At 45.1% G+C, this 23851-nt stretch overlaps 1 protein-coding gene across 7 annotated transcripts in view; it reads left to right on the top strand.

Annotated features, from left to right (window-relative positions):
* The window catches only part of mrtfba (myocardin related transcription factor Ba), a 44425-nt gene extending 20845 nt beyond the window's left edge, over nucleotides 1-23580 (top strand). For 4 of the 7 annotated variants that reach the window (XM_049015100.1, XM_049015103.1, XM_049015102.1 and 1 more), the window contains 14 exons: nucleotides 4005-4070; nucleotides 6126-6181; nucleotides 6377-6452; nucleotides 7843-8004; nucleotides 8739-8923; nucleotides 9319-9453; nucleotides 10707-10957; nucleotides 11957-12125; nucleotides 12260-13042; nucleotides 13445-13564; nucleotides 16517-16663; nucleotides 16772-16909; nucleotides 18191-18251; nucleotides 19389-23580. In XM_049015100.1, the coding sequence (XP_048871057.1) occupies nucleotides 4005-4070; nucleotides 6126-6181; nucleotides 6377-6452; nucleotides 7843-8004; nucleotides 8739-8923; nucleotides 9319-9453; nucleotides 10707-10957; nucleotides 11957-12125; nucleotides 12260-13042; nucleotides 13445-13564; nucleotides 16517-16663; nucleotides 16772-16909; nucleotides 18191-18251; nucleotides 19389-19867 (2828 nt within the window). In that variant the 3' untranslated portion in view covers nucleotides 19868-23580. The remainder of the gene's footprint in view (nucleotides 1-4004; nucleotides 4071-6125; nucleotides 6182-6376; nucleotides 6453-7842; nucleotides 8005-8738; nucleotides 8924-9318; nucleotides 9454-10706; nucleotides 10958-11956; nucleotides 12126-12259; nucleotides 13043-13444; nucleotides 13565-16516; nucleotides 16664-16771; nucleotides 16910-18190; nucleotides 18252-19388) is intronic. The other 3 variants (XM_049015107.1, XM_049015105.1, XM_049015106.1) reach the window with 3 other exon arrangements.
* The last annotated feature ends 271 nt before the right edge of the window (nucleotides 23581-23851 follow it).

The following is a 23851-nucleotide window of genomic DNA, read 5'->3' as shown; positions in this document are numbered from 1 at the left end:
TCATATGTAGAGCAGTCTGAAGCACGACATGATCCCATTCCTATGTAGAGCAGTCTGAAGCACGACATGATCCCATTCCTATGTAGAGCAGTCTGAAGCATGACATGATCCCACTCCTATGTAGGGCAGTCTGAAGCACGACGTGATCCCACTCCTATGTAGGGCAGTCTGAAGCACGACGTGATCCCACTCCTATGCAGAGCAGTCTGAAGCACGACATGATCCCACTCCTATGCAGAGCAGTCTGAAGCACGACGTGATCCCACTCCTATGCAGAGCAGTCTGAAGCACGACGTGATCCCACTCCTATGTAGAGCAGTCTGAAGCACGACGTGATCCCACTCCTATATAGGGCAGTCTGAAGCACGACGTGATCCCACTCCTATGCAGAGCAGTCTGAAGCACGACGTGATCCCACTCCTATGAAATATGAAAAAGACCATGCTGATGCTGTATGTACTGAGTATACTTTTTCAGAAATCAGCTATCATCCATGCGCTAATTAAGAAGGTTGTTCTAAAAGTGGAATATGGCAGGGTCATGTGAAACTCTGCTGTGTGAGCTTTTACTTATCAAATTAAAATCTGTTAAAAGCAATAAGGCATTTATTGTATCTCCATATAACTTTTTGGCAGTGCATTCTTTCTGCACACAGAATAAGTTTATGTAAGAAAAGGGAAACAGGGTGGTTTTGTCACAAAAAGCAGGTAGTAAATTGGATTTGTTGAGGTTATTTGTCATCATTCTGGCCGAATGCTGGAATGCACTCGTGTTGCAGGAAGAGCTGCACTGATGGTCTGCGATGGTTAGCTGCCTCCTGCCCTGACCTGACTGTTTGCAGGTCATTTGGAGAACCAGCTCTGCCAGAGGTCTCAGCTGAGGTCACGTCACCTTGACAGTGCCTGAAAATCACACTTTAGCTGACGTCTGACTTGACCTTGCCATTTCCTTCACCCGTTAACAGTTTGGGCACCGGCCTGTCTCCCCACCTTGTGAGATGTTTGTCTGTGTTCTTGTTTCTTTGTGAGTGGAGGTGTCACAATCCATAGAGACTGCCTGGACTGTTGCCATGGTTTCCCGCTGCCTTGCAGGTGGTCTAACCCATCCTTCAACTTTTAATATCATTACTTTTATTTGTTATGTGAGAGAGAAGATGTATTCTTCCTGGAGTTGACTAAAGTTCTTGCTTAGCAGCAAATAATAATGTTGTTTTGAGCATTTCTCTGATTCACAACTGTGGACCACAGAAGATTTAACTTTCTAACAGAAAACTTGATCCTTTACGACGTGTCCATTAATTAAGCAATCACAACAATGAAAGTTTCTACTAGTGTCTGACACAGTGCCACGTTGCTGACTGACATGTTTTTAACCAGATTTATTCTGATTAAAAAGGAAGTGCAAGTTATGGACAACATAAGAACTTAAATGCGTATGTGGTTGTGCTCAGCGCTGAGAGCAATGTGTCTGACACCAGCGAAGGCATAGCACTGGCCTCTCATTGGTGAAAGCTCCATCCTGCTGGCTCTCATTGGTGAAAATGCAAGAGAGGGGGCGGGATAAAAGGGGTTGAGGTATCGCTCCACAATGTCCCGGTCGGAGGCTCTTCCCACCTCTTTGTCCTACTTTATTTGGACCAGCACCAACGAGTCCAAACAGTGTCCACCTTCAGTGTCGTAATACGGGGGGGCGGCGGAGGGGAGGTGTAATTTAATGCAGGTGTGCTTGTCTGTTTCCTTTCCCCTGGTGACATCACCCCGGCCCCAGGCAGAAATCAGCTGCCTAACAGTGTGCTGCTGGATTTATGTCTTTCAGTAAAACAAAGGCTTTAAACGCTGAGTGATCCAGCCCTGGCTCTGTTTAAAAGCATGGTTTTCGATGTACTAATGATGTGATCGTGATAATCAAAGACCTCCTGTTCACTCTGGATTTGTATTTACGGTGATTAGGGCTGATCATACCTGTTTCCTGCGTTTATGTCCTTTTGCCTGATGATCGTTTGAGGTAGATTTCTATGGTTGAGTGCTGTTGGCTTATGTCTGTATATTGAGCTTAGTTGTGGTGAAGCTGCATTTTCACTGATAGCTGGATGATTTTTTTTTTTAAATAACAAACCATTAAGATCTGCAGATTGACTTCAGTACTTCAAAAACGAAACGATTTTGCGGTGCCCTGGTCATATTGGTGGATTTTGTTTTTCAGGTACCCACGTCATCACTGTCTGGTATTTATTTATTTTATTATATTGGTTATGTTTTCTGGCATGTAGAATTGCATATAACCACTTAGTCACAGATATTCCTGGTTTAGGGGTCTGATTTTTATTTCAGTAATTCTGCTGTCGAATCAGTCCGATCAGTTTTGCATATTTGGCTCACGATTTTATCTCTGTTGGGAAAGAGCCATTATTTGTGTTTCGCCAATTTCCACAAAAAAACAGACTATAGACGAAAACAATGGAAATATTTCCTTATCTTAACAGAAGTTAGCCTGCAGTAGGGGTGTCGTTAGCCCCACTAAAATGTTTCAGCCCCCCCAAATAATTGTGTGTTTATTAGTTTAAGTCATTAGTAACTTTTTGTTTTATATGTTTGTCACGCCCCCCCCCCCCCCCCCCCCCCCAGTAAGGCCCTGGCCTGCAGTACAATAATGAAGGCTATGCACTTAATGATTGCAGTTTTACGAAGACCTTCAAAACATGGAAGTCAGAATGTTCTCCTTTTGTTTACAGACATGATCTCAGGGCACTGTCACCTGTTACAGCACCTGTTACAGGATCTCCTTCTGCATTAGCGGTCAGACTGACAGCAGAAATGGCAGGATGTGCACTCTGGGCACCATTACCAGAAATATCTGAAGCAGAAACCATCCTTCAGGGCTGTCAGGGAAGCCTCTCGTAACTCGTAACTCCAAGCTGGCCTGGAACGGGGTCTCAGTGATCTCCCAGGCCTGCCTCTCACAGCTGCTGCGTTTATTTTTGCCGCTGTGAGTCAGTGTTTTTGTCGGACGGAGCGATATCTCTTACGGACTGCCAGCTCGAGTCGCTCACCTGAGACTCGCAGTGTCTCGTGGCTCAGGGCTTGCTCCTCGTAACATGTCAACAGTTCTGCGTACTCAGCTGCATTCTTTTGTATAACCAGCACCCTGAAGTTCGTGTTTAGGAATACTCGATAATTTTATGCATCCAGATGAATGTGTTTAAAGTACCCCGTGTCTCCATATTTTTCCTCAGCATTTTTAAGTCACTAAACCTAATGTACGTTTATGTTTCAGAAGAGTCTTAAGAAGCAGTTGACTATACATTTTAGAAGGAGATTCTGTATTTTCGTTTCCACATTGCTGTGTCGTTTCGGAGTGCAGGGACGTAGCCGCTCTGCAGTCTGGCAGAGTCATTTGCTAGTGCGTGATGGAGAGGAAATGCATAGGATGTTTGTGGCGCTCGGGCAGCGAAGCGTGTGCATTTTGGCTTTTCATGGTGGCAGTTTTCTCAGCATGGTCCTCGCAAAGAGAGCAACTGCTGAACTTCAGACCTTCTGAAGACGTCCTCATAAAACTGTTTTATGCACTTTTTTATTCTTTTAGGAACCATGCAATAAATCAAGAGTTTAATTCACTGGGAGGACTTAACAAAGAGAGAAATACAAGTGCATATCTGTGTGTGTGTGGCGGGGGGGGGGGGGATTATATTACACTGTGTCCCCACAATGTGATAAAAACTTATTATTTAGATGTTGAGGTCCCCACAAGGGGAAACTCAATTTTATAAAAATCTGTGACTGTAATCAAAAAACTAAAAATGCCAATACTTATGGTTGTGGTTAGGGCTGGGTAGGGGTTAAGGCTGTCATTGTTGGGAATAGGGTTTTTTTCCCATAGAAACACACATACACACGTGTGTGTATACGTGTTACATAACAGTACCTTCTGAATGGAACAGCACATCCTGCCCTGAGGAGCCCACAGGCAGGCAGAGAGTCTGACCCCCTGCTTTGTTGCTCCCACAGTCCTTCAGCTCCGACTGCAGCAGCGACGCACCCGGGAGCAGCTGGTGGACCAGGGCATCATGCCTCGTGAGTACGGCCGCCTGCCCGCTTGCTCGTCGCCTCCATGGGTCACGGGAACACAATGCCCAGGGGGCAGTGTCCCTGTAAACCTGCCCAGCGCCTGAGTACTTAAAGGTCATTCTCTCGTTACGTTTCCCATTTTATGCTGGACATTTGAGATTTTTGCGCTGAACATGTTTCAGCGAGGGGCGTGGCTCACAAAGCCTTTACTGCGACTTGTGTTTTAGGCCCATGTCCCTTGTTATCAGCTTGGCTCAAATACTTACTGATTGCATAGTTTGTAAAGAAAGCCACTAGTGGTAACAAAAGGCATCCATCCAAGTGTTTGTGATGCCAATGAACAGATTTCTCCAGCCCCCTTACAGACCTGAGTATGTTTCATGCTACATTTAAGGCAGCTTCACAATTTATTAAAAAGTGAAGGGTTTATCATGGGAAAAACATGGATTTCTCTACCTGTTAGTATCTCTCATGTTAGCAGAAATAATTGAAACCTGATCATGTCTGTGGCATGTCAACTCTCCGTCAAAATTCTCCCTGGTGTCCGTGTCATCTCCGGCTCCGTGCCATCCCGGGCTCCGTGTCCGGAATGGCGTTTTGGCTCATGGCAGCCAAACAGGAATGCTGTGTTTATAGAACAGTTTATAAACTGCCCTGAAGACATCGAACTCTGGTTCAGTGCTGGCACACGCCCTCCGGAGCAGGGTCTCCCCCAGGGACTGGCGTTACTAGGAAGGGAAGGAGGCTAGTGAATGTGAGCTGCAAGTGGGCTTCTCTCTATTACATCATGTTCCGGTAAACCAATCAGGCCCTGTGTTGGCCCAGGACAGCTGGACGGAGACAGTCTTGGTACCATGTGCTATTCCTACGGGTGTTTTCTACCAGCTGTGCCACAACAGCTTGTGGGCTGCAGTGTGAGGTGCCCTGGTGGGGGGGGGGGGGGGGGGTTTCTCTGTGACAGGGCTGGGGTTCTCCCAGAGTTTAGGTGCTCTACCTGTAGGTCTGGGACTGGGCTGTGTGCTTCAGATGCAGCCGCCTCCCATGTTAAATAGAGTGCATACAGAGGAGCAGGATGTACTTTGTACCAGGGCTGCGCGATATCACATAACGTGGGTGTAAGTAAACGCCCATATGTTACCAAAAAACTGGCATCCAGACGATTGTTTCGTCCGTCATCTGAAGCCCTGGTGATGATTCCGAGCCACATAATCGTCAGCACATTGCGATGTAATATCACTCAGCCCTACTTTGTACCATATGTGAACAAAGCAGTTAACATCAACTGTACTGAGTGAACATAGCCTCAGTGATATACCATACCTTCAATAAATACCATACCATTCAGATAATATCTGTTTATTTGTTTTCTAGCAGCAATAGCACACAGTGTCTCTCTTAGCGATTTCATGGGGGCTGCAAGTGCTGTTCCAAAATATAACTGATTATATTTATTTACTGATTATTACTGATTATAAAATGGTCGTTCCAATAAAATGTCTATGAAAGTTAAAAAAGTAACCATAAAGGACTGATCTAATGAGACCAGTCTTCCTTATTATCATAGTTTTCTGGACAATTTGTATAAGTACAGGCACACTGTAATGTTTTTTCCCATATTCCATACTGCTCTCCATACACATGCATGTAGAGGTGAGAGATTTGGGTCTGAGTACAGGATCAGCTGTCTGTCCAGCACTGCTGGAGCTTCTTTCAGGCTGTTAAAGGCCCTGCTCGAGGGCCCGGGGGGGATGTGGCTACTCTGCCAAGCACAGGATTCATACAGGCGACCACAGATCACAGACACAGAGGCCTGACCCGCTGAGCCGCACTGCTCCCCCCATGTTTAAAATGTGGCTTGAAACTGTCATTATCGGGATCATCAAACATCAGAACATGCTTTGCCGAGTCCCATGATCTGCTTCCTTCTTACAGAAGCAGGACTTAATTGTGCATTTAATGCCATGAATGAAACTACTAGAAATTCATGGCTTGTAAGCAAAAGATGTGAGTGTGTTTGAAGTGACCGGCGCTCAGCCGTGACCTTCCATGTCCCCCCTGCAGCTCTGAAGAGCCCCGCTGCCTTTCACGAGCAGATCCGCAGCCTGGAGAGAGCCAGGGTAAGCGGCATGCTACCGCATCTCTGCCGGGCCACTCCCCGAGTCTAGCCCCTTCGTCCTGGCTAGCCTCTGCCCAGTGGAACCAGATCAGAACTCTTTAAGCATCTCGTTAAGATGAGAATTTCCAGTATTGTTTAAAAATGCATGTTTCAATGTCCATTCAAAACCATGACAAAAATGGCCTCCATCTTGCAGACCGAGAACTTCCTTAAGCACAAGATCCGAAGCCGTCCTGAGCGATCTGAGCTCGTCCGCATGCACATCCTACAAGGTAAGCCCTGCCGCATGGCCGCAACGTCACAAGCTCATCTGCTTGGCGGGCTTTGAAGGTCAGAATTGACACCTGAAGCCTGCACCTCCTCTCCCAGTGGAGTGGGATGTGACTCCAGGCCCAGGTGTCCAGGGCCTCTTCAAGCGTCGGTAAACCTTGTATCGAAATTTTATGAGAAACCCAGGACAGTGGTGTTTTGTTGCAAGAACATGTCGCTTAATAATGAAGAAAACTTTAACTGTCTGGAGTTGACGGCAATTGTCGGAAGTATTAAAGTTTTTAAAATTAGTTTAAATCGGCAAAAAATAAACCATGTCACCTTACTTTGTTTTACCTGCATCGGGGGCGTGTAGTGCCGCCCTCACCTGAAGATCGCTATTCGCATTATAAATAGCCGCATTTCCGTGTATTCAAATCGCATTCGCATGGTAATTAGATGAACAACGCAAAGGTGAAACGCGATCCAGATACATCCCCATCAGCGCTATAAAAGGGGGGATGTGGCCAGGTGTGAATGGCTCATTTATACACATGAAATGACATATTCAATGAAAGGAGCCCAGAAATAGTGACATGAGTTTGGTTTTTCTTATTTATTTATCCAACTGAATGTTGCAACTACACCATTTAGTCATTTTTATGTAGTCAAGACTTTGGTGATCAGATATCTGGGATCAAAACAAACTGCCACCATTGCTTACTATGTACTTTCATAATGTTTCTGAAAGTGTTCCAAACTGCATTTTGCAATGTCTATACTTTGATGTCAAATTACATACTTCACATAAATCTGACACATTTATAAAGTACACTACGATTAAGATGAGTTTAATGCCAAAACAAATATAGAAGAAATAATTTATTTGCCATGAATTAAGTTTATGGTATTGAATGAAATGTGTGACCATGCCCCAGTCAGTGAAAGTCTGTTCCCTACCCTTAGAGCCCAGAGGGTTAAACTTTACGGCAAATGTTTGTGTCTGAAACAAACAGGCCTGAGATTTTCAAATTATATATAGAAATAGGATTGCCAACTTTAGTCAGCTGGCTGACATGAGATTTTCAATTTGAGACAAATCTTCACACTCATTTAGAGGTATGTAACATGTTTTTGCAAATAGCCTGTAGGGTTTGCAAACTACCCCAACACTTCTGACGTAGTTTAATTTTAGGTTTATAATGGAATAATATAGATTTGCTGTAAGATTGCTTACATGAGCCTGAGAGTCAGGAAGCGTGAGTGTCACGGCAGATTAGTGAGAGCTGGCAACCCTGATAGAAATGATGTCATATTAGCATATATGATTTGGATAGCGGGAAGTTGGACAGGTGAGCACTGCATTGTGGTGTTGTGCTGGGCCTAACCTGTGGGGCTTCACGGTGCTGTCAGAGACCCTGGCAGAACCCTCACTGCAGGCCACCCAGCTGAAACTGAAGAGGGCCCGGCTGGCCGATGACCTCAATGAGAAGATCGCACAGCGGCCGGGGCCCATGGAGCTGGTGGAGAAGAACATTCTGCCTGTGGACTCCAGCGTTAAGGAGGCTATCATTGGTGAGAAGCCGAAAGCATTATGGAAATTACTAAAAAATGAAGAGAACATTGATTCCAGACCTGCAAGTAAATGAAACTGGTAGAAGAACGAATAAAAATTCTACAGATATAATATTACCCACGCTATCCTCTAAAGTAGGAATTCCCTCTCTGACAGTGCTGGAGTAGCTACTGAGCATTTTATTATTATTTTTTGAGCATGAAATACCATATTCCATGCCTCGGTCACCAGATCTCCAGCCAGTCGAAGACTTAGCGGAGACTTTGGAGCAGCACCTGTGGCGACTGAAACACTGCGGTCGACCAATCAGACTAAACAGTTCAGTTTATCTTCTCATAGCATCTCAGCGCTGCCTCAGAGCTCCACGTCCAAGTCGGATCTCTGCCTGGGCAGCTATCTGAAGCTGCTCTATGAACTCAGGGTAGCACCGGAACCTGCTCAGCTACGCTGGTGCTTCAGTCATTTTGTAGTTACCCGTATATGTGTATAATTAAAATATTTTGGTGCTAAAATTATAAAGGAGTTTGTCGTATATGATGTGGAGGGGACTTCCCTCTGCTTTTTGTAGTGGTGAAAATGGTGTTGGGGTGAATCTTAGTTCCTTATTTCTTGCACTGATACCTCATGAAAGAGATGCTTGGTATAATTTCTGTGGCAATATTTTTCAACATTGCACACCTGACCTTGTTCTGACAAGCCATGCTCCTCTTTGTCCCCTGTGCCGGCCCCAAAGTGGGCCAGGTCAACTACCCCAAGACGCTGGACTCGTGCCCCTTTGAGGAAGACAGCAGTGATGCCCTGTCCCCAGAGCAGCCGGCTAGCCAGGAGTCCCAGGGATCTGCAGCTTCACCTGGGGAGCCCGAGGCCAAGCCCAGCGAGCCTTTGCTCTTGCTGCCCAGCTCCGGCCTGCAGGTACAGGTAACATTGCCTCTCAGGCAGTCCGTCATGGATTACAAGCGCCTTTGAGGAAGACAGCAGGTCATTTAGTCTCTGCTGTACAGCCCATCTGCTCCTATGAGCAAAAATGGTAATTCAGTTTCACATCAGCATCATATAACAGATGCTTATACCAGTATTAGTGTCTCATTATTAGTGAAGTGACAATAATAGCTTGCAGTTCTTGGTTATGTAGAGTAAGTCTGGGCGAAGTGTGGGTTTGATTGAAGTGAGTATGAGACTGTAGGTGTTTAGATGTTGTCTGATTTGTATTTTTGTCTCCTGGTAGAGTTTCTCTTCCTTTCTTACACAGCCGAGCAAAAATAGTCATCGTCTTGGGCCATATTGTTTATATTCATCTCTCCTCTCTGACGCAGAGCTATCTAACTGCCTGCCAGGTTACAGCTGACGTGCCCAAGCTGCTGTCCACTAGCGAGCAGCCAGCCAGTCGGGTGGTGATCAGTAGTCAAGCCGTACCCTCCGGATCAAAGGCCGGGCCCACCCTAGTGAAGGTAAACCAACGACACAACATGTTCTGATGCAGGGCCTGGTGTGTGGTTTAAACATGGGGAAGCCTTCCAGTTTGACAGATGAATGTGCTGCTCATTTAGCATCATTCTCAATTCTCTGTTCAGTGGATCTTCCCAGGTAGTATGTACTCCTTCAGCTTGAGTCTGCCTCGAGGTTCATCCGAAATCACATACTTGTTTACTATGTAGGAGTCGAAACATAATATGCAAAGTAATCAGTATGCTATGAATGGATGAGACAGTAGGTGAATGGTACCCGGATGACATACTATGTTCTGTGAAATTCCTGTGTGAAAAAGTGATGGATGCTACGCTGTCCCACAGGCCACACAAGGCCACTAGAACTGCAACCAGAGACGAATAATGTCACCTGCTCAGAAATTCGCCAATTGCTTAATTCCACTGGTTTCGTTGATACTTTTTATCAGTTTATTAACTTCCACGGGGGTCAAGCTACATCACTGGAAAACACCAAGGTCAGGCTACATGGCTACCGCGGTGTGTCCGAGTGCATACTGTACCTACTACATTAACGGCCAAGTAGTATGCTTCTAAATTGTATTGTAATCAGTATGTATTGTCTAAGTTGGCAATTTTGGATGCACCAAGGGAGTTTACTTCCCACTTCCTGCGGCTCGGGTCACTGAACTTACATTTTGAGTGTAGCTGCAATCTCAGGTTAGAAGTAAAATCCTGATTTTGAGAATAACAGAGAAGGGCAGGTGTGTCTGTTCTCTTCTGAGCATTCCTGTTTGGTCTGACAAGGTCATTGTCTCAGTTTAACATTTGATGGGTGCTGTTATTTAGGGTTATTTATTTGGTGTATCCTGTAACAAAGTCACATCCCGTATCAAATTATGTTCCTGTTCCTACGTGACCTTATCCTGTCTTTCCAGACAAAAGCTGATGTTTCAGTGAGAGACACTGAGGGCTTTCATTTACACTGCCAGCATTTCTATTTGGATTAACCATCTCTAGTTCACTTGCTTTGTAATCGTAGCCAATATTCAGTGATACACTCACACAGCCATTGTTCTGCTTCTTATTGTTGATATGTATGTGGAGATATTTCAGGTTAAATTCCTCCTCCTAGAGACACTCGCAGCCCCCCCCCCCCTCCCACCCCGGGGCTCCTGTTGTCGGCCTTTTGATAACCTGAAGGGGAGGCTCGCTTTTACTCCCTTCTATGAAGCCCTCCTTTTCTTATCCCTTCTGTTCTCCTTCCCTCACTGTAGCAAAGCCAGCCCAAGCAAGCAAATGACAAGAGTCGCAGTAAGAAGGGCAAGGAGGCCAGACCCCGGGTGAAGAAACTGAAGTACCACCAATACATCCCCCCTGACCAGAAGGCGGAGCCCAGCGAGGCCCCCATGGACTCCTCCTACGCCCGACTCCTGCAGCAGCAGCAGCTCTTCCTGCAGCTGCAGATTCTGAGCCAGCAACAGCAGCAGCACTACAACTACCAGACCATCCTACCCGCCCCCCTCAAGTAGGCCACACCCCCAGCCCTACCTCGTTGATTTGAGAGAATGTGGTCTGTCAGATAGCAGGTTCCTTGACCCACCATGAGCCTGGCTTTACGCTCCCCAGGCACCTTTCCCCTAACCCTAACCTTACTAGACCATCATATCCACCCTCTGAAGTAGGCCACGCCCCTAGCCCTGCCTTGCTGATCCGGGAGGATGTGGTCCACCTGATAGGAGATCCTGCAACCACAGGCACATGGAAGTCACTGGTCCCTGACAGGAAAATGGAGGGAACAGCAGGCAAAAAAATACCCTGAGATCCGAGTGAACAATCAGGAAGCACGAGCGAGTGACCAATCAGGAAGCACAAGCGAGTGACCAATCAGGAAGCACAAGCGAGTGAACTTGGGCCAGAAGCCACCAAGAGGGTTTTTTCCCAGCATCTGTGGGTTTTGCGGAAATGGTTGGAGTCACACTTCAGACAGCGTGACAGATACTGATTGAGATCTTTTATCTCTCCTACATCTAAACAGTTACATTTATAGAGTCATCGTTTGTTTCTGTCTGGTTGGTTAATAGAATATTTGAAGTAGCAGTAATGATTTATAAAATAAACAGTAGTTGTACTGCACCTTTAGATGAATAAGCTGGGCTTATGTTACCCTTGCTGGCCATTTTAATGCAATTTCCATATCACTGTTAATGGAGAAGAGTGTTTATTTCAATTCCATTCATTGAGTTTCAGTATTTTTAGTAACTTACTGTGGAATACTTGTGGATGATTTAAAATGAGTATGAATTATAATCCAAGCCAAAATCAAAGAAAAAGGTCGATTAGCTGCATTCAGTGGCATTAAAATCAGCTGGGGGTTGATGCATTTCTCCTTCATACCATCATTTCTGTTTTGATGGGAATATTGTGTGACTCTCGCCGCCGTTTCCATCTCTCATTGTTCCGCTATTTCCCGAGCAGGAAGTCTAGCCAGACTCTTCCCCTCACCCCCCTCTTCCTTCCCCTGTAGGACGCTGACTGACGGGCAGGTAGCAACCGCCGGCGTAGCCCTCAACAGCAACAATGCTCTGCCCAACTCAATCGTGGTGTCCTTGCCCACCGCTGCCGCCATAAGGCCTAGCAACACCCTGGCCAATCGCAAGCCTGGCCCACTGCCGCCGAACCTGGAGGAGATGAAGGTGAGAGATTTGATGGATGCAGGGATTCCGCTGACCCTGATGCATGAGTAATGCACCATTTGAGAAGTGAACAGTGATGTCTGGAAGCTAGCAGATGAAATATGTTTGAAACGGCTGGTAAAATGTTTCGGCAGGTGGCCGAGCTAAAGATGGAGCTGAAATTGAGAGGCCTGCCCGTGTCAGGGACGAAGACAGACCTCATAGAGCGGCTGCGGCCTTACCAAGAGAGCTCCTGCAGCGGCGCACCACAGGCCACCTCCACCAGCACCGGTCTGCCCCTTGCCTCTATGGAAGTGACCACCTCGTTGTCCAGTCAGCACCTGTCATCTATCCAGCAGGGGGCGACAGAGTGCATGAACGCTACTCCCCCCTCTTCCCCCGTGCCCTCGGAGCTCTCCAGCGCCAGCCTGGAGGAGGTGCTGGCATCAGAAGTCTCGAAATCACCGCACAGAGTGGGCCCTGAGGAGAAGGACCGGCGCCTCCATGAGAAGGAGCGACAGATCGAGGAGCTGATGCGCAAGTTAGAACAGGAGCAGCGGCTGGTGGAGGCGCTGAAGATGCAGCTGGAGGTGGAGAAGAGGGCCCAGCAGGTCTGCCAGGCCGCAGAACCGCCCCCTGCTGCCGTCGTGAAGGAGGAGAGCTGCATCCCCCCGAACTGCTCGACTGTGTGGACCCCCCTCGTCCATCCAGCCTCGCTTACGGTCAAGCAGGAGGAGCCTGTCACACCTTCTCCTCCAGTCCCCATCCCCTCGGTCGCACTGCCCCCCTTTTTCATCCACCCGCACGTGCCCCAGGTCCTCGGGCAGCCCCAGGCCCTGATCCCCACCCAGGCTGGCACAACCCAAATCCTAGTGCCCGTCTCTCTCCCTACCAGCGCCACCACCATCCAGCTACCCAGCGCCAGTGTTAGCCTCAAGGTACCGTGGCCATACCTGGGGGCGGAGTCCACTGCTGCCCAATCACAATGCAGACTGCGGGGTGGGCTTTTGATAGCGCGAGATTGTCCTCAGAATCGCCCCAAGGTCTGGGTTAGGAAACGGCGGCTTACGTCATGGAATTAATCTTGGTTATTTTTATGTGTGTAAAGCTAATCATTAGCCTTTGTTGGAAATTATTATAATTTATTTTAATTGTCATATATATAAAAATATTAATTAATATGCTTATTAAATTATACTCCAATATTATTTTTATTAAAGTGATATCATGGTTGGACAAAGCCTTTCAGTTGTAAAGTGTTATTAGGAGTAGGTGTTAAATAAAGAGAAAGGTGCGTCAGGTGATTTCTGTCTTTAAGTGTGCTTTTCTTGACTGTTTAGACCCAGCCAGTTATCCAGGCCGCTGTCCCAGTTCAGAGCCAAGGTATCCTGCAGTCTTCTGCCCCGAAAACAGACAAGTCGCCCTCACAATACAGCAGGCAAGAACATCACATTGCTAAGGTGAGTCAGACTTAATGAGTGCCGGGCTTGGGGAGAAAGAGGTGAGGTTTTACTGAAGCAATCACTGCGAAAAGATTACAACACTCCTCTGAAAAACAACCTTTATGGATGAAAGAAACCTTCAGTCACCAATGAGAAGACATCTGTGGTTTGCAAACCTTCTTGGTAAGTCACACGTGATGGGACCTGTTAAAAGGCCGATTTAAACGGCAGAAAAACAAGTCAAGTGCACAATTTGGCTGAAGGTTTAAAAGTATAATATGTAATGAAACTGATTTTAAGTGTCTGCGTGTTATGCTATGCAGTGGTACCTCAGTACTCAAACTCATTAGAACTCGAATTTCTTAAAAGTGGAACCAACCAGTTCGAAAAAAAATGACCTAGAACTCGAAATGAATCTCAGAAGTCGAACCGTGAACACCGACCTAAGATAACTTGTACCCGCAGGGAAATGAGTCACGCGGCGCGTCTCTCAGCGGAAACAAATGTTTCAGTTTCAGCCTCGCATACGCTGTGATAGCATCGTTTGTTGGTGATAGTGTTTTTTATTGAAAATATCAGGTAATACACTGAACTTTATATCATTTTGGTAGCCATTGCTCACCAAAAAGTTACGCAGTAGTTGTACAAATGTTACAACTTAAAAGTTTGCAATTTACGAACAAATTAACGAATACAGAGTAATAATAAATATGAACAACGGACCGCATGTCATAGTCTGGTGTTGCCGTTGTGTCTTGGTTTATGGAAAAGGTATCATTGGTTTTTTTTTAACTTTACATATTGTTTGGATAGATTTATTTTCTTACTTCACAAATGACTGTTTTAACCAGGCATTAATTGGTTTTCCATTATTTCTTATGGGGAAAATTTGATCAGAACTCAAACTTTTTAGGATTCGAACCACAGTTTTGAACGTATTAAGTTCGAGTTCTGAGGTACCACTGTACTTTGCCTTTTTAGTGTTTTGTGAGAGCCTTAACCTTAATCATGTAAATGACAAACGTCACTCAAGCAATAACATCTATATCATCACAAAATTATACAGCAAAATTCCAGCAAAGTAGTAATTAATTAGAACATATTTTGAATATTCCAGTGACTTTACCTCCGAGGGGATGTACTTCTTTGTGCAGAGGTCACCGGCTGTCAGTTTTTAGTTCTTACATTCAGTCTTATGAAATGACTGAAGTATTTTACTGTCTTTGTAAATGCTAGTCACGCACAATAGGTGTTGCAATGGCCACTTCTTAGTTAATGACTGTGATATTTATTTGCTCTGCTATGGTGTAAGATGTACTTAGTGAAAATTCGACTGCCTCTGCAGACAATGAGTGATGAGAGATGTAAGCCTTTGAAATGTGACAGAATAAAATGTGCAAACAGATAAATTACTGCTTATTCTACAGAGTATAATTCTAAAATGGCCTGGAAGGATTTGCTGGTGACCCTAGAAAAGATGATAAATAACTGGATTATAGTGATTTTTCAAACTGTTCTCTTTAATTAGCATTGCTTATCTTCTATCGTGTAATCAGCCATTCAGCCTGTTTAAATGGAGAAAAGTGGTCACTGCTGTTTGGTATCTTTGTGTGAACTACACAGAACATGGACCAGAGAAAGCAATGGAGAGAGCTGTCTGAGGAGATCATAAGGAAAATTATAGATACGCTTGTTAAACACAAAGGCTATAATAAGATCCATGGGACTGTAGCCAACCTCTTTGGGTGTGGAAGAGGAAAACGGAACCCAGATTGAGCAGGAGGATAGTAAGAATGGTGGACAAAAAAACCAAAGACGGGTTCCAAAGAGATACAAGATAAATTCCAAGGTCTAGGTCCAGCAGCGTCTGGTCGCACCATCCGTCACTTTTTCAGCAACAGTGGGCTCAGTGCAAGAAGAACCAGGCGGATTCCACTGTCAAAAGAAAATGTGAAAAAGCCAGTCTGAAATTTGCTAAAATGCAGATTAACAAGCCCCGGTGCTTCTGGGAGAACGTCCTTTGGACATATCAGACAAAACTGGAGCTTTTTGGCAAGTGACATCATCTCTATGTCCACAGACGACAAAAAAAATGAAGGTTTACAAGAAAAGGAAAGAAGGTCACATAATTTTGCCCGTGCTATTTCCATTTGTGCTATTTCAAATATTCTGCTTGATCACAAGCAAAGTTTGATTTTTATTAAATGTGGAATGAGCAATGATGGGTGCAAATTACTTTTGTCAGTTTCTCAATCATTTTTCCCATGAATGGAAGTTATTTCAGAGACAGTTGTGGGTTGTTCTTTTGTCATGGAAGGGTATCAATAAATTTACCCACATCTGCATATGTAACTGCAATGTGTGCACTTTGGTCCCTAAACTCTCCTCCCAACCCGTGCCGATTGGGGACCCGTCACTCGCTGATACGCGCTAGCTGGACATGTCCCAGACCTCTGGGTGGCTAAGGGCCCTGGGCCTCACTCCCCACAGGGGATTGCTGGGACTTTACCAGGCTTTAGGCAAACTCTGCCGGCCCTCTAGTTTCTGTTCTGCAACCCAGTCCCATGATCAAAGGGGAATTTCTAAACAAAGCCTTGCAGTGGTAAATGTGCTTGTTCCTGGAAACTGCCATTGTATATTGTAGACTACCTGAAATGAACCGTATTAATACCTAAAGCAACTTGAGGCATGGTTATTGCTGTGTATTGAAGTACTTCAAATAACGACAGGTAATTTATGATACATGTTCACGTTAATTTGTATTAACAGTGGGTAAATAAAAATCTTTTCAAGAGCAATAAGTTGGCACACTGAGTTAGTTGGGACACAGTTCTTATTTAATTTTCTGCTTATATTGTCATCTTTTACACTTTTGCAACATGCTCTTTTTTCACGTGAATCAGGAACCCCCCCCCACACTTCAGCCATTCTCACTTTCAGGCCATTTTTCCTTTTCATATTGCTCTGCAGACCTTTCCAGTATGCACCACTCCAGAAACTGGTTTCCAGTACAGCACCAACCAGAACCATCTATTGAAAGACATACCCCAGTGCTTCCTGAACAGCTCCCCGGAGAGCAGACCCTCCACCGTTCTCCCCAACGGTCCCGTGAGCGAGGTACCGCATCTGTCCTCCGCGCACCAACACATGCCGAATGTGTGACGTTATCCACAGTGTCGCGCCTGGAATGTTCCATTAAGAAAAGCCTCCCTGCCTTCCCTCCAGGCTCCATCCTCCTCTCCTCCCACTTTCATCCTCCAGTCATCTACCTTCCAAAGCCACGCCCCCAAGAGCAAAGACCCGCCCCGCTATGAGGAGGCTGTCAAGCAGACACGCAGCCTGCAGGCTCCGACTGTGACCCAGGTGACTGTGGCCACTTTATCCATGATAAGCAGAAGCTTTAACAGCTTACGCCTCATTCTCGCTGCTTTTTAAGTTGCCAGGTGCACAACTAGCACAGAAACTAGCCGCCGTACCGCAGATGGGTCGACCAGGAGGGAGCAGGAACTATTACAGTAATCCAGTCTACTGGAGATAAAAGCACACATATGTTTCTCTAGGTCTTGTTTCTCTAGGTAGACAGCATCTGAGTTATATTTTTGATGTGGTTGGTGAAGGTCCACGTCTATTATGATACCAAGATTGGGAGCATATAAAGTTTAAATTGGAGGGGCCCCGGAATTGATCCTTGAGGGACTCCATACTTCATGGTAGTATATTTGGACTAATAACTGTGTATGGTACCTTCTAGGTACAGTTTGACCCATTTAAACACTCGATAGGCCTTCCCAGTTTTCAAACCTATCTAACAATATTTTTTGGTCAACCAAGGCAGTACTGAGGTCCTGCATCACCAGGATGTTTAATTCACCTGAATCTACAGACGAATGTCATGCATTACCTTTATTAGCGCGGTCTCAGTACTGTGATGTGGATGGAAACCATATTGAGAATGGTTACGGTAGTTATTCATGATGAAGAAGTTTGTAATTTGGGTAATGACTGTTTTCTCAATCATTTTTCCCATGAATGGAAGACTTGAGGTGGGCCTATAGTTATGAAGTACTGAGGCATTCAGGTGTCTCTTTCTTAAGAGGAGTTCAAGAGCGGCAGTTTTCAATGAGGCCAGGAAAGCTGCCCGACAGTAGAAAGCAATTAAGTATTTGCAGTAAATCTAATGAAAGGCAACTAAAAACACTTTTTAGAAAATCAGCAGGCAGGATATCAAGGCAGCAGGTAGAGGGTTTAAGGTGGTGTACCCTGTTCTCCAGGGTTTTGTAGCTGATAGCATTAAATTCTAACATGACAGGCATGTTCTGCTTGTGTAAGATAGTTGTCGTGTCATTGCCTAAGGGGCTGGAACAAATGAGTGATTTATTGTCTTTAATTTTGTTGCTGGAAAAAGATGCAAACTCATTACACTTTTGAAGAGAATTTAAGGATTAACTGTGTTGGGGTATTTGGTAATTTGTCCACAATAGCAAATAGTTTCTCTCGATGCTTTCGTTAATCATATTAGAGGATAAATCTGCCTGGCCTTGCTTAGCTCAGAGTTGTATATTCAAAGTCTTTCTTTATAAATGTCAAGGTGACTCTGAAGCCTCCATTTACACTCTGCATCCTGTGCTCTGTCTCCTGTTACAGACCCCTACAGTCACCAGTCAGCAAATGGATGACCTGTTCGATATCCTGATAGAGAGCGGAGGTACGCATGTTCTGTTTTTCAGCTGTGGCAAAACACTTTTTAGTAATACTTGTGTGCCTCAAATATGATTTATTATGAACCAATGCTTCAAAATGTTCTACCTGTTCATTTTCATGGCCACATGTACGATGGCGTTCATTGATATAAGAAACTTCATTAAATGTTCCTGGCATGCTGGGCTAAGATTGGGCTTAACCCCAGCCTAGACGAACACAATGCGAGTGTATATAATTATCAAGAAGCTGACTGTTTTCATACGGTCAGGAGTGAGGCAGCAGTGGAGCTCTGCACATCACTTTGCCAAAAACACAGATCAGTTTTTTACCAAGATGCATCATGTTGTCTCCCTGGAAACCCACTGAGAATGACATCACTTCTATTCCACTGTCGGTGTCCTGGACCATGTGTCAGGGTCATTGCCTGTCTGATCCTGTCCTATGTGTCTTGTCCCCTTTTGACCAGCAGGCATCACTGGTCATCCTGTTTCCCCCCCCTCTCAGATTTGGATCCCTTCAACCCCTAGTGTTTTTCCCTGCTCCCCAGGCTGGGCTCTTGGTTTTCTGGTTCCTTAGTGTCTGTTATTTGTTATCTCTGTGTCCCTGTTTATGGCTTACCCTGCTTGTGCCTGGTTTAATTCTCTTCTCCTTGTATCGATGATCCTAGTCTTTCCTAGCGTTAAGCCCTCAGTGTTCATCAATGTCCTCTAGTTCCTGGGTTCTAATTTATTCTCGTTGTCCTGCATCTTTATTGATTGGTTGACTTTGTTCTGGTCCACACCTGCCCCTTGTTAGTCCTTGTATCTCTGTGTATTTAAGTGCCTGCTCTGTTCCCTAGTGTATTAATTCGTGGTTCTTTTAGTTAGTTCTTATTTTTCCTGTTTTGTTCTTCACCCCTTGTGGTCCCTTTCCCTCCTGTTTAATAAGCTCTTTTTTGTGAGTTGCTTTGTGGATTGTCACTCTGTTTCCACCTGCGCCATGCCCCGCCTTAACACCATGTGGTCCGAGAAGGAAATAAACAAACACTAATGTTAATACTAAGTATGGTATGTAGGTCTACAGCCTGTCATGATGTTTATAATATAAGGGATCACTGTTTGCAGAACTTCATAGGCAGATTGTTGTGTTGCTTCTTGCACAGAGATCTCCCCCCTCATTCGACAAGACCTGCCCTCGGTGAGGAAAGTGCTGCCCGTGACAGCCAGCATCACCACCCTCCCTGTCAACACCGTGCTGTCCCGCCCCCCGCCCCAAGTGCAGCTGGCCCCAGCCGCCTCCATGACCCTCGACTCCACACCCAACCTGGCCATGCTGGCCTCGGACAACCAGCTGGAAGCTCTTCTGAACGGCACTCTGTCGGAAGACCCCGAGCCCCACACACTGGGACTGGTGGAGGAGCTTCAATGCCAGCTGCTGGAACAGCCTCACTCTCCCATGGACACATCGGAACTGACGTTTGCCGACGCCGTCCCTGTCACCTCCTTTGACCTCCAGGACGCTAATCTGGACAACATGGAGTGGCTGGACCTGACCATGCCGGGCCCCCCAGGTGGGCTCACGCCACTGGGTATATCCTCCGACATACTTGACGCTCACGACCTCCACTTACACTGGGACTGATGCTGAACAGGCCCCATCACTTCTAGGATGCACAGAGAACCGAAGCGGGCGGTTGCCTCCCGTTACTGCCTGAGCCAAGGTGGACGCTAAACACATCGCTAGCAGTTAGAGGGCTGGTCACATGTGCTCCCAGTGGGGGTCCCACTCTAAGGCCCTGTGAGGTCACACTCTCCACATTCGGTGGAATCCGATGATGGACTCATTCTTCCGCACACTATTTACTTAAGCACCACTGACTGACTTTTATTTTGATTGCTGTGTGTGTGTGTGTGTGTGTTTTTTTATCCCTTTTTTAAGCTGGCTGTCCTTCAGGGCTGTGCTGGTATCTGAAATTGTTCATAATCATGTGCTCTAACAGCTGGAAAGAATTTCTTGATTTTATTATTGTAGTTTTGTATGCTGTGGCAACAGGGATCATTGGCTGCTACATATCACTATAAAAGCGGTCAAAATGCAGGTAGAATGTGAGCGTTAAAAGGGTATTTTGAAAAGCTGTTGGTCCTTCAGGTTGATCACACTATGCTGTCTTTCTTGTTCATCCATACTGTAACGGCCCTTCTCTTCCCCACATACCCTACAGCAAACAGCTCGGCACATTTAATTACATCAGTATGGGTGAGCACCACCGCTGTTCCCCTCAAAGGGATCTGACTGACATTAAATGTTCCTTCGTCCTGCTCCAGCCCACTGATTGCTGCTGGCAGCCCACTTGCTTACTGTCATCTCTGTGCTCAACACTAAGACCACACACTAGTGTAGGTCCTCCCACTCTTTACAAACTGGAAACAGGTGATTTCTTAGAATTTTTTTTTTTTTTTTTTTTTGCATAACAGAAAAGAATGAGGAGCTGAATTATGAAAGAATCTCACACATGAAAAAACACAGTGCATTAATTTCTTCCTCGACCCACAAACGTTGCCTCCATCTGGTCTTTTATGTGCCATTCAGGTGGTCAGAGGGAAAAGCCGTGCTGCATTTTAGCAGGATGTCGGGGGTGGGGGGGGTGCTTTGCGTTTCCCCTAGAGGATGCTGGGGTCCCATCCTCGCTTCTGCGCCACATCACTATTGAGTTCTGACTGGCGTCTAAGGAACCCTCTTGAGCTCCTGAGGTGGTCGAAAGAGAGGTACACGTCTGCTTTCGCTTGGCCGGCAGGCGTTTGCTTAACTGTTTGAGAAAAGATCACTGTTGGAGGAGCTTACTTTAGCCATTTGTCCTTGTACAAAAAAAAATGAATGCTTTGACCATCATGTAAATACATGTAAATTGAACAAGCAGTCTATTGTGTAAATACTTCAATAAGTAAATTATGATGAGGGTGATGTTAGTTGGGATTTTTAATAACATTTAACTGCTGTACAGTCTTGCTGGAATTTTACTGGATACATGCACATCTAGGGTGTGGAAGAGTCGCATATTCTGTAAAATTTGGTGATGCTGTGAAATGAGATACAGTGAGTGTGTGTGTGTGTGTGTGTGTGTGTGTGTGTGTGTGTGTGTATGCATATACAGGCGCACGCACATGTCTGTCTGTCGTTTTCTCTATCTGTGTATATGTCTGTGTGAGCGCAAGAGTTCAAAGATGGTAGAGTAAACCTGTTACTGGTGTCTCTACAGCTGGTTCTGGACCAATTCATTGTTTTGGGCACAGATACCAGTAAGGGTTACCAAAAAAATGCATGAGATTAATAACCTGCACAAGGCATCGGTGTGCGCCATTTATTTCATGTCACGTTTTGCACATCTTATATTCGTGCTGCAGAACAATGTTTTGCTGAAATTCGCTGGGAATTCAGATGGAGAAACAAATTAGGGCACTTGGATGAATGTAGCGCTCTGTTGTTAAGTCCTCTCACTGGCGCCATCTGCTGTTGTAGCATGCATATTACAGAGATTATTATTTTGCTGCACTTAACACCAGTGCTCACCTAAATGAGAATCGCAGACTTTCTGCCGAAGTTGATAGCTGTTAATGAGATTGTGCTTATTGGGTGGGGGGAGGGGTGATTCATTTGAGGTTTAGAATAGTCAGATGTACACTGAGAAACACAAGGGATCCGCCTGATGAATCAGTGTTGTTAAGCAGTAGTACCGCTTGCCTTGCGAACACCAGAGATTATATCATCATATGTGTCCACCTGCCCCACAGCACAGTATTCCTGTGCTTATAATAAAGTAAACAACACAGTAGAGGGACAGCATGGTTGCCACAATGGCTTTGCTGTGCTTCCCTCTTTTCTGCCTTGTATGCTGGGGCTCATGCTCTCCCCACGCCTACTGCTTGGTGAGGTCACGACATACAGAATGCTGGAGATGTGGTATCGACTGCAGCAGCCATGTTTTTGTAGTATCCCAGAGGATCACAGTGAAGCAATTTGCTCTGAAGCTTATATGCGTCACTGCATTTATCCAGGGCTTTGATAGACCCCTTTTACTGGGACAAGCGCCCCAGTATTTATGTAAAATCTCACGTTCAGCTTTCAAAAATTATATGGGTATTGGGGGAGTGGGGGGGCCTGTGTCCCCGTAGAACTTCAGGTCTAGCAGCGCTCCTGGTATCCCATCGTGGCCCTGGCCCTCCGAAGTACCAAGAGATACACGTATGACATTAAGTTCCACTGACACTTTTCTTATCTCCCCGGGTAATAGGATGGAAGCCAAATATAGATCATCATTCTCATCCGATTAATAATACACATTCTAAATAGTGTGGCACTTGGTTTTAGGTCTGAGGGTAAGAGTGGAAAAGAAGAAAGTAGGAGTTTAGTTCAGAAGTAGTGTAATTCAGTTAAATACCCCCAGCAGTAGGGGGAGCCATTTATCTGTGGAAGATGGAACTCAGTGGGAGTCTAATCATATAGTCCATACATTTTGCCAAAGAGGGTGGTAAATTAGTGATGCCCCTTACCTGCTTTTATTTTCTATGGTTTTGTTGACGTGAACAATCATTTTTGTGTCCTTCAGTGGATGGTGCAGATGTACATAGATTTACTTTTTTTATTTTAAATGGATATTTTATAGTAAGAAGCACTTGACAGCCAAATAGGCCAAACGAAAGGGGGGAAAAAATCTCCGTGTTTCATTGTTTCAGTCCCCTGACCTGAAACACTGAGTCAGCCATTTATGATCTGGGTGTCAAAAGACAGGAACATATGAGCAGCGGGCATTGGCATCGTGCTGGATGTGGAATCAGTGTATTGCCGCACCATGGCGATCTTAGAGCAGTTATTCTGAAGCACACTGCTTATGTCGTTGTTCTAGCTTTAAGGAGGCTCATTTTAACTTAAGAACCTAAGGATAATATGACAGTTTCAGCTGAAAGCTGATTGGGTATAACTGAGATATGTCTGACAGCCTTCTCTGTGCAACTGCCCATCAGTCCTTCCTTGTGAATTATCCGTGTCTTCCACGTCTTCATTATTTTCTGTTGCAGAAATAAAACTATTGAGAACTATTCCAAGGAGGTATCAAAGATCTGATCATCGTTTTAAAGCCTTTTCTTGCTCTGTCTCTATTGTTTGTATGCTATGTTTTGCACACAGTGTATATATTTATATAGATGTAATGCATATTTTTATATGTGGCATATTCATGAGCTCTATCTTGTAAATATTTGAAATGAATACACTGTCTAGTGTGTGTGTGTTTGTTTATATATATGTACATATATAATACACTCATTTCTGTCAATAAAACTGGTGATGTGCAGTGAGAATGCGGGTTTGTTTTTGTAAATTATTCTCATTTTCCAACACGGGACTATATGCCTGTGGTAGGTTAAAATGGTTCTTTATTTGGGCTATTTTTACACATCAGTAAGACTTGGGATGAATTATGTAACGTATGCAAAATAAATCAACATCTTAATAAAAATGCACTTACAACTGTTTAAGGTTTAGACACAGGTTTGTTCATTATAAAACGGTTTGATGACAAATGTTAACCTTTGAGTTACACGCATTTATATTTTTCAGAATTTATATGGA

Source organism: Brienomyrus brachyistius, chromosome 5, assembly GCF_023856365.1.
Source record: "Brienomyrus brachyistius isolate T26 chromosome 5, BBRACH_0.4, whole genome shotgun sequence".
Taxonomy (NCBI): Eukaryota; Metazoa; Chordata; class Actinopteri; order Osteoglossiformes; family Mormyridae; genus Brienomyrus; species Brienomyrus brachyistius.
This window is presented reverse-complemented; position numbering and strand designations above follow the sequence as displayed.